At 40.3% G+C, this 12,102-nt stretch overlaps 1 protein-coding gene across 1 annotated transcript; it reads right to left on the bottom strand.

The window, feature by feature from the left end:
- Positions 1–298: 298 nt before the first annotated feature.
- On the bottom strand, positions 299–11,692 carry LOC113238640 (CLIP-associating protein-like; the record flags this gene model as incomplete). Its single annotated transcript, XM_026475474.1, has 9 exons — positions 299–559; positions 1,142–1,268; positions 2,121–2,225; positions 4,246–4,377; positions 6,045–6,152; positions 8,009–8,056; positions 8,385–8,521; positions 10,762–10,890; positions 11,565–11,692. Coding segments are annotated over 9 exons (1,077 nt in total), but the record flags the coding sequence as incomplete, so codon positions are not given.
- Between the last annotated feature and the right edge of the window lie 410 nt (positions 11,693–12,102).

The following is a 12,102-nucleotide window of genomic DNA, read 5'->3' as shown; positions in this document are numbered from 1 at the left end:
CGCGGGCTCAACCCCTCCAGTAGTAGGCCCTCCAGTCTGGAGGGAGAGTCCCCACATAACCCCTGAGCCTCCCAGAGATGCACCCCGTCAAAAAAAAATGTCCCTTTTTCCTCGTAGTGAGCGTTTGGTGTCATTAGTCTGATTTAGTAAGCTATTAAAGCGTAGGTATTTTCGATTTATCGTTGCGTAGTAACTATTAAGTAATCCGTGGTGTTCCATTTATTGTGATCGCTTTAGAATTTTAACCAAACCAGTTTGTACACTTGTACATTTATACATGTTTGATGTTCAATAGATGCTACAGCAAAAAACCTTTTAAACCCAACACGAGAGAGCAACAGCGGTAGCCCCGTTGAGGCAACAACCACTGGTTCGAGTCATTGTTCAGTCTTTGTATCAATAATGATTGCTCTCGGTACGTACCCTGAGCATACCCTCGGCGTCCCTGGTCTGCTGCAGCAGCCGCAGCGTGGCCTGCGGTGCGCGGGAAGGCGTGGTCCTCTCCATGGACTCGCGGCGGCGAATTGCCGAGCCTACGACGCTGCTCGATCGGTTAGACCTGAATAACAATATTACACTCTATACATCAGAGGTTCCCACATTGTTCTTGGCCTGGTAGACCACGTGCCTGCATTTCTTTGTCACATACCTGGTCATCATCAGATATTAAATATTTAAAATGTACCATAGTAATAACAGGCTTACCGCTTAACTGAGTCGGTTCCTGAGGTAGGTGCGGGAGGGGTGACAAATTACGTAACAGTTATGTCGCGCTACACACGGTACAACTTCCTAAAGATTTTTTCTGACGACATTCAATAGCAACTTAATTGAAAACAGTGCCTACCAAAATAGTGGTGCCCTTTTAGGATTTCGCCAGTACAGAGTTTTCCGCTTAGTAATTTCAGAAGCTTTTTATAATACAAATATCAGTCACAGCTCTCAACTACGTAGCTCAGGTTTATGCTAATAGATGACGCTACAAAATATTCAACGAGTGAAAAAGTTATAAAATTTAGCTAGCGCCAACTGTACCACGGAGAGAAGACAAATTATATAAAGAGGCAAGGAGAAATTCCTTCCCGTTTGTGACTCCTAACGATGTCAACGTCATTCCGCTTCGTCCATATAGAGCATTTACCTAGTGGGGCTGGTTTCTCTGGAGTTCGCAAGCGACCTGGGTATCCCCGAGGGGCGTCGTCTTGCGCTGGCCAACGACACCGGGCCTGCGTTGCGAGCTGACGACGGCGACGATGATCTTGATGTCGCTGAAGGCGTTAAAACGTTAATTTGAGACTTTCTTCATTAAGTTAATCTATTGTTTTTTTATGATACAAAGTGATGGAACTGGTGGTAAGCGACACGTCAGACCATAGCAGTTGCAGTGTCACACAGATCAAGACTAACAGAAATTCTAAATTAGACCGACTTTTGGACAAACGATGACGAGGACGGTCGACTCCCCTGGTGTTTCTACAATAGTACAGACAGACCACAGTAAAGAGTTCGCCCAGGGAAGTACTGCCACCTTGCCTACTTCTGCTGCCAAGCATTACTACGTTCCGGTTTCGAAGAGTAAGGGTGCTGCTGAAATTACACATGGGACTTGTCAACTTATGTCTCAGGGCGACGGGCGCAGTGGCAGTGCCACTCAGATCCTTGTGATTCAAAGCTCTGAGAGGCGCTGCAACTGTTAGGGTCAGGCGTGTAGCTTGCCATTAGGCGCACGACTTGTTCATCCCATCACTTCGACCCCTCCTACGTAAAGTATCGTATGTCGAAATTGCCAAGTTTACAGGGAAGCGTTTTAAAATTCTCCGTTTTATTCGGCAAAGCTCGTTACTCAAATAGAGTGATCGTCTAATACAGCATCTAACCGATATCTAGGATTTTATAATACTCTATGTGAGTAGCGAGCTTTGTCGAATAAAACTGAGAAATGCTAAAGTCACGTGTTGTGCTTATTTCAGTGAATTTAGAACATTTAAAAGGCTCCTCTGTAAACTTGGCAATTTCGACATACGATACTTTACGTCGGAGGGGTCGACTTGATATTATAAAAAAACTTGGTATCATAAAAAATCTGATCCATACGATGGCCACATTTAATGACGACTTACGTTGCGACTGTGAGACTCCAGGCCGAGATCGGCTGCGGCCGGCGGCGCGCTCGGGGCTCGGCGGGACACCGCTCGCCGCAGCTACGGGAGAACGCTTCGCCCGCGCTAGACGAACACACACGTTAGAGCAATAAGGCTCAATTTACATTGTCGCGGAACGCATACATAGCATAATGAACTTCATGTCAATTGTGTAATGTGCAATTTAGATACGACGAGATGGAATCTATTAATACATTACAGTAGCATTATTAGAAGTAAAGATAGATAATATTATACGCGACTTTAACTGTTTGCCTCCCCAGATGGTGTTCGCACGAACCACGCCCGCAACTCCCCCAAGTCTCGAGCTCTTGCCTTGTTCAATACTCTCCGAACGAGATCCGTGATGCTGATGTGCTCACCGCGAAGTTACCGAAACTAATGTGTAATTTTGACATTCTTTTTTAATAACTACTTGCCATGCTCATACACAATTAACATTATTGTATTAGCTTGTACTTATGACTTGGGTTATGAGTGCTTTGGGTGTCACTGTAAATTCAAAATGTATATTTTTAAATAAATAACATAGCTGCGAAAATTCCCGCGACTGCGCAAGAATACTTCTTAAGACTTAGGCTCTTATCTTTGCACGTTACAAAATTGACATAGATCTATGGTAACAGGAACAGTGAGGGAGATGTTTGCGTGGCAATAAAGGCAATACAAGAGCTAAAAGTGCGACAACTAGATAACATGGACTATAATGAAATAAATAACGCAAATAATTTCACAAGACTGCAAAATAACTCGAAGTGTGCAAATTCTATTTAGTGTGCGTAATAATTTTAAAATCGATAAACCAAGACGACTGTAGTTCATAAACCTTAAATTTGAGATAACTGTCTGACCATCTTAACCAACACTGGTCAACCAACGTGTTTATCGCATGCGATAAGTGATAAACCTCCCCGTCGCACATTTATCGTATTCGATAAAGCTATGTTGCCGTTACATACCGCGTTAGTGTCATTCGTTCTTTTGTTTATTTGACAACGAAATATTGTTATACATTTTGAGGAACTAGGATAACAATATGAAATTGCGTATATAAATATCTTTGTCGTTTAATCAACGCCGCATAATTTGTAATACTGTTAATTGCATCGTTGTAAAACGACGAAACAAAAAAATGTTGGGTTACAGTTTTTATATAAAGTTAATAATTAGTTTAAATATTATTATGTTTTGAGTTTCTTAATTATTTATTACCTGTAAGCTGATGTCTCTAAAACCAATCAATAAATAAAATTAAAAACGACGGAAAACTATCAAACGATTTTTTTATATACGAGCGGAATAGTGCAATTCGGGAAAATGAACCACAGTCATCTACAGTTTGCAAAACTATGTCGAGTAGTACCTTGTTGGGCGACTTCCCCTTCTTCAGAATTGCGTAAAACGAACATATATTTACAATATTGTAATATGAAAGAAGATAATCTTCAATATTTTCTTAAACAATGCTTAAATCTTGTGTTTTTACGACATACGAAACTGAAATTCAAAAACTTTACTGAGTACATTTTTTTACATTTTACATATTTTTTTAAACTTCAAAAATAAATCAAGATAACATAACCACGAGTTTGTAATGTTTTTGAATTTCAAATGTTTTTATGTTCTTTCTAAATAATATTTTAAAGGTAGTTACGAAGTAGCAACGTCTGTAGGGTCCAAGTGACAAAGTAAGTCATAGAATAAAAAACAAATTATACTAATAGGAACTGCTGTGTTATTTCAATTACAAGAAACCAACGCTTCAGGCATTATGCAGGTGCCATGGTCACAGCACAGTTGACTGAGTTGGTTTTAGTCATCAACCAGTTATGTCTAACATTAATGCCAGCCTATTCCGAAATATAGTCATATTTATTTTTTTGTTATTTTTGGTGGTCGATGACTGACCGTTATTTCATTCAGCCGTCACTGTGGAATTGTAGAGCTCAAAACGAAGGTTTCAAGCAAACTTTTTACTTTGCTACGCCGCGGTTTCCTGGAGTGTCACACGCCGAAAGCCTCGCGAGTTAACTTACAACTGAACCGTGAATGCGACTGCGTGCCAACGCTTCGCCATACTCACGCAGGCTGGCCGTGCCGGCCGCCATCTTGGCGCGGCTCATGTGCGAGTACAGCGCCCTCGCGCGCGCGCGCTGCGCCGCCGCCGCGTCCACGGCCGACACCGAGCGCGCCGCGCCCGCGCCGGGCGACCGCTCTGCGGACAGGGTGCTCAGTCAGCTAGGGGTCGGACTGCGCGAGGCGCTCTGACCGTCTGAGGGTTCAAACTCTCAGGCGTCACGACAGGCCGCGTTCCTTTGGGCCTAGGTCTTTAACGAGCTACTGTAGTACAGTCTGTCTTTTTTCAACATCGAGTATATAACCAGAAATAGAGACGAAATAAGGGTCATGCATCCCTGGCAACTCATCAGGTAAATGGACCTGATATCACTTTTAAATATCAACTCTCGTTTGCGCTGAAATCACTGAAAACTGAAATAGTACAGCCGCAACAACTGACCTGTGTGTACGTCTCCGTTTGTTCCAAAAACATTTTGTATTTATTGTAATAAAAATACAATAACTCTAACTATGGGGGGGTGTTCCATTCGCTGGTGTGGGGAAAAACAGCAAAACATCTAATTACTAAACAAACGGAATTAAATTTAATATGTAATTTTGCAATTTTCGACGACACCCGTCAATTGTTTCGAACTCGGGCTAGCCAATCGGAGCGCAGTTGTTACAGTAATGATATGGCAGAATAGTTTTCAAACAAATTAAATGACATTTCGTCTCTATTTCTGGTTATATACTCGATGTATTTCAAGATGGACTAAAATGACTTGCGCGAAAAGTATGATATTAATATTCTATTGATTGAATGTTGGTCACGCTTAAATCATCGTCGACCCATTATTCGTCCAACTGCTGGGCACAGGTCTATTTGAATTGTCTATTTTAGTAAGTTCTATTAAAAATTCAAAGAGGAGACATGTTTTAAAGAATAAATAGTCAAATCCGCCCGTTCTTATTACAAAGTATAAGTACAAAAATTGATTTCGATAATAATAATGCAATAACGCAATTAGTAATCAGTAGAACGTCGTAACAATCACAATTGAGACATTTTTTATCTGTAAAACTATCGACCGCAACTACGGAATTATTTAAAACTTTGTTGAACAACTGACAACCCCCGAAAATGTCATTTTACTTCGTCTTAAAATAACGACCATAGAGTAGTAACATTTTTATAAAAAATAAATACAGTTAATAAAAGATACGGCAGTATTTACATTTTCATTTGAAATTAATCATTTATTTTGTACGGTTTTTGCACCGTACGAATAAATATTTCGCAATCCACTTACTGCATGTGTAAGTGCTCACAAAACTAGAGAGCTTCTAATATGTGTATGGATAAAACAGTGTTTAGGCATTAAAACACTCGCCTGTCGGCACGTTTCATAAACCAATATTTGTATTTTCATTCCTTTCATTATGTAACAGTCACATAAACTACTACAATGATACTGATCGAAAAGGTTATATATAAGTATTAAATACTTTTAAATAACAAAGTAGCTTAATTCATTGGGATACGGTTGTTTTTTTGTCCAACATTTGAACTTTTTTAGTACACTAATGCTTAGATAATATTGATACAGATAATATCCACTCATCACCATCCCATTTACAACTCCCACTGCTGAACACGGGTCTCCTCACAGGCGAGGGTTTCGGCCCTACTCAGCCATGCTGGCACAATGCGGGTTGGTGCCTTCACACGTTTTTTGAAGCTTCAACTAGTAGGCTACCACGGTTTCCTGCATATAATAACACTATTTTTTTTCTACAAGAGTAAATCGTTGCTTATCTAACCTCTCATAGCGATAGGTATATGCGAGATGGGCGGGCGTTCCTGGGATGCGCGCCGGCGTCTCAACGAATTCGTTCTGCTTATGCCCGAAACTAAGTTCTCAGTCGATGCTTATTAGAGTTATAATGAAATTGTCAAACCATTAGGATCCAAAATGGCAGCGTGAAAAAGAAACAATAAATATTTAGTTAGTACATTTTCTTCTTATTACGTCGATGCTTTTATTTGAGGACTACATTGGGCTTGACCACGTTATGACCACGTGGAGAACTTCCCTCGTACAGGTATTGGGGCACAAAGGGCACAATAGCAAATGCTGTATGGACTGTGTCGGGGTACCGCAGTCACATTGGGTTAGACCACCATCCCTAAGAGCCTATGCACACGGCGTATTTTATACGCGCCGACGACGCGCATATGACTCGCGTTAACGCGATGCAGTCGCAGCGAGTAAACCTTTGCAAACGTTCACAAATTTAGTGGTACCGCTGTAGTCGCTCGTATATATCGCGCATTATATATTTTTTGTGAAATGTAGCACTATTTTGGTATAATTGTTAATACAAAGATCGAACACTTGGAAAAATTCCTTCGATCCGGCCAGATTCGAACCGACGTCTCCTAGGAAACCGTGCCAGACGCTATGCCAACTAACCCACGGAATGAACCTGCTCACGAATTTTTCTATGTACTTGTTATCGGATCGTTGTATTTGGTTTTCAACGACTTTTTAGCCGTTAGCGCCATCTATAAGAAGTTTATCAAAGTATTTCATCGTCCAGTTAGATACCTTTACAGCTACCAGGCCTGGCTAGAGATGTCGCTATTAACTGTAATTAAATTTTTATTGAATGTCAGAATGTTTAATCACCATGATATTCAATTCTGTTTTTGTGAAATTACTCCGCTAGTCTGTTATAATCATACATTTAGTTTTCTTTGTTAATTTCAGTCAGTTTTTGAAATGAAGCAACTAAATAAATATAAAAGCACGCACACTGCGCGCGCACACTTTTAAACATCATCCTAAAATATACTTAAGAGAAATCGCTTAGTAACCGTACTCAATTATTATTATTCGTTTTCGGGTGTTTGTTTTGCATACGAAGTGTGAAAAGGATAAAAATTACAGCACAAGTTTAACATGAAATTGTACGTCTAAACTCAAATGGAGTATTAAAAATAAATAGAAATATTAGACAGCATCGCATACGTTGTCCTGATCCCGAAGTAACTAAAGCACTTGTGTTATGGAAATCGGCAACAACGACGATACTACAAACACCCAGACCCGAGACAACATAGAAAAGTTAGTTTTCTACACTGACCCGGCCAGGGATCGAACCCTGGACCTCAGAGATGGCGACACCATAAAAACCGGTGTGCAAACCACTCGACCACGGAGTTTGAATCTATATAAACGCAACCATCTGCGTTTTGAGCCTCGACGTCGCCGTAACTACGCGCGTTCGTATAACGTGTATAAAATACACTGTGTGCAAGGGATCTAAACTTCCATTTAAACATCTTGTCTCTGCTGCGGCCTACTTCAATGCGAAGTCGATTCAAGGACAACACAGACCACCGCAGATCGTAACCTGGTGGTTCTTGCTCTTGAAGGGTGATTAAACCAGTTACTATTTAGAGCAGAACTTAGCTTTAGCACGGAATGCACTACCCGAACTTAACCGTCTTCAAAAAAGGTTCACAATTCGACTATTTTTTTGTACGTATGTTATGATTTGGATGAGTCTTTTTTTGTTGGATAGAGGATACCGCAGTATTAACCCCATTTAAATTCGAAGAGAATATTCCGCCTCTAAGGGTGGCAAACTAGGGGATGAATCCGGTTTAGCGCACTTTCCGGCAACCGACTTCAATAAAACTTGGCAAATAGAAGAACTTTTGAGGTCGGTTTTAAAGTCCTTCGACCTGGATTTTGGACAAAAAAAAGCATACTAATTACCTGAAACACTTGCTGATGGACTTCTGGGACTAGTGATTGTTTTTCTCTCTGAAACAATATAATTGTAATATAGCTGAAGATGACTGAAGATTTAGATATGACAGTGCCTCACAACTACAATCGTCTCTGGCCTTTTCAACTGTCACATCAGACGTTTTCGTCAAAACTTGTGCCTATGTTGTATATTAACCTAAATCATTGATAAAACGAGAGCTCAAGATGTGACGTGTCTAATTGAAAAAAAACTGGTGCTCAAAAATGTACGTAACTCTTTATTTTTAATTTAAGAAAGTTTCTCTACAACAAAAATTGTTTGTATCAATGACTCGAATCCGACCGTTCGGAATAATTCGAAATAGTTCGCTGTAGTAGATACCTGAAGCGAGATGATGCAGGCTATCCAGACTGCCGAGGTTCCGCTCCCTCTCCAGCTGCTTCTGCGCGCCGACGTCGAGCCGCGCGAAGAGCTGCTCGGCCTCTTCCGGGAACAGGCGTTTGTATGCCCAGTACGCTCTACAGACAAAAGAGGTTCAGTTATTTGTAATATAAAGTATATTATGCAATGTCACCACGTTCAATCGAAAGTACACCTTACATTGAACAATACGACCGTATGATCATATGATGATACAAATGTCTATTATTTTTATGATACAGAATGACGGAACAAACAAGTCGACACCTGGTGGTAAGCGACAAGCCTGTCCATAACAGTTGCACTGCCACTCAGAGCTTTAAATCACAAAGATCTTCGCCCGTGACTCTAAGACATAAGTCGACCCCTCCCACGTAAAGTGTCGTATATCGAAATTGCCAAGTTTACAGGGGAGCCTTTTAAAATTCTCAATTCACTGAAATAAGCATAACACGTGAGTTCTCACTTTTATTGGGCAAATCTCGTTACTCACATAGAGTATTATAAAATCCTAGATACCGCTTAGATTATCTATTAGATGATTACAACACTTTGCCGAATGAAACGGAGAACTTTAAAACACTCCCCTGTAAACTTGGCAATTTCGACATACGATACTTTGCATAGGAGGAGTCGAAGTTAACAGGTGCCATGTATCTGTGATTTCACCACCCTTCTAAACCGGTAGTTAGTAGCAGTAGAGCTCATTGTGAAAGAGTTAATCCTTACCTATTTCTGCCGCCAAGTAGTAATGTCAGCATTACTGTGTTCCGGTTTTAAAGGGTAAGGGTGCTGGTGAAATTACAGACATATGGGACTTTTTTTTAATAATACCATCGAGCGCACGACTTGTTTGTCCCGTCACTCGATTTATTAAAAAAACCCGGAACGATCACATTACTGTTTGGCGGCAGAAATAGGTAAAGTCTCAGTGCTTCCCTGGACAAATTCTTTCTCAAGGAGCTCTGCTGTTACTAAACAAAGAGCAACCCCTAGAGTTTCTTCTGAAGGGATCTCACTTACGAATGAGTAATGGAATTTAATCAAAGTGATGATTGCAAGTGTAATTAGCTTACTTCTTATCTTATGCTTGATTTGCATTCTCGCCATATTTACAGAGGTCATTCTATATCCGAAACTGAACCAAATCACTAAAAAAATAAATCGGGAAAAACTAAGTATGAAAAGTAAATTCCTATTTGTTTATTTAATTGCGGTAAACAGAAAGAAACGCATTTTGGATATATTTGGTCGTGGGGTGCGGGAAGCGACGGCGGGGAAGTGTCGTATCGAGCGCGCGATTGGTAGATCAGTCGACCTTGCTAATGACATCCGACATAATTCTATTCTAGTCTGTCACGAAATGCCATGTGGTTTGGTATGTAAACAAGAGTTAGTAGTGCAAAAAAGAACCGCTACCATGTCCACCAGAACCTGCATGGTAATCCATCAAGTACAAGTGCGTGTCTATTCTTATGGCATGATGTGAAACGTTTAGTTTACGCGGAGGGTACGAGTGTCGAAGTTTCTGCTTTCAAAGTTGTGGAGTCTAATGTTAAAACGAAACTCACGTGCGAATCTGTGCATAGGTGAAGCTAGGTACTTCTAGCAATACTTTCATGTAATCTAAAGTTGGTAAATACCAAAATAAGTTACAAAAAACTTTTTTCAGTCAACTTTTCTAATTTTTGTAAATAAATAGTAAACTATAAGTATACTAGCACATAATCATAATTAAAAAATAGGTAAATAAGCGATCGAGAAAGATTACGTATCGCTCGGTGAAGCGGGTGGCGGGGTCACTGCCCTTGCGTGGTGCATACAACTTCGAGACAATTTTGCAAAACTACTAGATACAATTTACCAGAATATTGAACAGAATTTTTTAATATTTTTAGATGATTTAGTATTATTTCTATTATTAATTTCTTCAATATGGCGAGAATGCAAATCAACACACTGTATAATAATATGTATTTGAGTTTACATCTACAGATCTTTAAAGTATTTTCTATCAGGATATTCTGTCACATACTATGTGTGCCTCTGCATGCAGTTTCTGTTCTTGGGGGTAAGATTAATCATTCAACATAAAGCATTATGGTGTCATTCGCTGTAGTGTATGTATGGGAATACATGGTAACATTGTGAACGAATGATCGATGTAAACGAGCGGATAGGACGATTGGAAGATATTTTGAGGAGCGAATGGTTGCAGTGGACGACGTTATAGCTGTAAGGTGGTTTCCGTTTTGTTTTTCTTATTTCATTGAAATAAACTATTTAAACCAGTAATTAAATAGTTCAATTTCCTTCACACGATTCGTATTGTACTAACCTCCTTCCGTAGTTTCTGGCGTTGCTGTCGGCGTCGACGCAGGCGCGGCGGATGGCGTCGCTAATCACCGGCTGCTGCTTCTCGATCGTATGCGCTGGCCACTTTTCCAGCACCAGCACTAGCACCTCGCTATATTAACAATGTCCTACTCAATCATCTGTATACATCGAGTATATACTCAGAAATAGAGACGAAATGACATTTAATTTGTTTGAAAATTATTCCGCCAAATCATAACGGTGACGACTGCGCTCCGATTGGCCAGCTCGAATTCCAAACAATTGACGGGTGTCGTCAATTGTTTCACTTCAAACCGACCAGTTTAACTTGAGTTTTGCTATAATGGACGAATATTGCAAAATATTTAATTACCGATGAAATGTGATTCCGTTTGTTTCGTAATTAAATGTTTTGCTGTTTTTCCTACACCACCGAATGGAACAGGCCCCATTGTTAAAGATATTATCTTTATTACAATAAATACAGAATATTTTTGGAATGTACGGAGACGTACACACAGGTCAGTTGTTGGCGCTGTACTATTTCAGTGGTTGATATTTAAAAGTAATATAAGGCTCATTTGCCTGTTGAGTTGCCAGTGATGTATGGCTGTTATTTCGTCTTTATTTCTGGTTATATACTCGATGGCTTGTAATTATTATTATTCTGTCAACTATATGGCGTACAAACTAGATACGTCCCACAAAAAGGGTCGTGTATTTTGGAGAATTCTCGCGCAATCTCGCGAATACAGCGCTACCGTATCGCATCAAGTTCGTTATGCTAAGTAGAATCTGCAGCACCTGAGCGCCGAGCGGATGTCCTTGCTCTTGTGGCCGGTGAGGTTGGCCACGATCACGGGCACGAGGCGCGGCGAGTGCACGAACGTCACGATGTAGCGCACGCACACGGTGCCCGCCGACGACACCACCTGCGGACGGGCACGTGGTCAACGACGGAAAGAAACGGCGTTTTACAAATACATTACTACTTCAAACGCACTAACTCGGAAAGCCTTTATTTCTCGTTACAAATCTGCGCGCAAAAGACATCAGGTCAAATGCCCACTTATTTTTTGCAGTTCGTTTGTTTAAATGATTTAAACTTTCGACCAATCTTAGAACATGAAAAAAACCTGTAATGTAAATAACTAATTGAGTGAAGAAATAGATTTCTCACAGATGGCGCTTCGGTAAAAAATGTCGTTACAAACAAAAACAAAGGTCGGAACGAATGAAATATTCTTTATTGAACATTACAATTACAATGACAACACGGAACAGTAACGTCAGTATCACAGAGGAAGGTCCGCAACAAGCAAATGGAAAAATTCGTAGGGTC

The sequence above is a fragment of the Hyposmocoma kahamanoa genome, unplaced genomic scaffold, assembly GCF_003589595.1.
Source record: "Hyposmocoma kahamanoa isolate Upper Pololo Valley unplaced genomic scaffold, ASM358959v1 97095, whole genome shotgun sequence".
NCBI lineage: Eukaryota > Metazoa > Arthropoda > Insecta > Lepidoptera > Cosmopterigidae > Hyposmocoma > Hyposmocoma kahamanoa.
The sequence above is the reverse complement of the archived record's forward strand: the minus strand, read 5'-3'. Positions and strand labels throughout refer to the sequence as shown.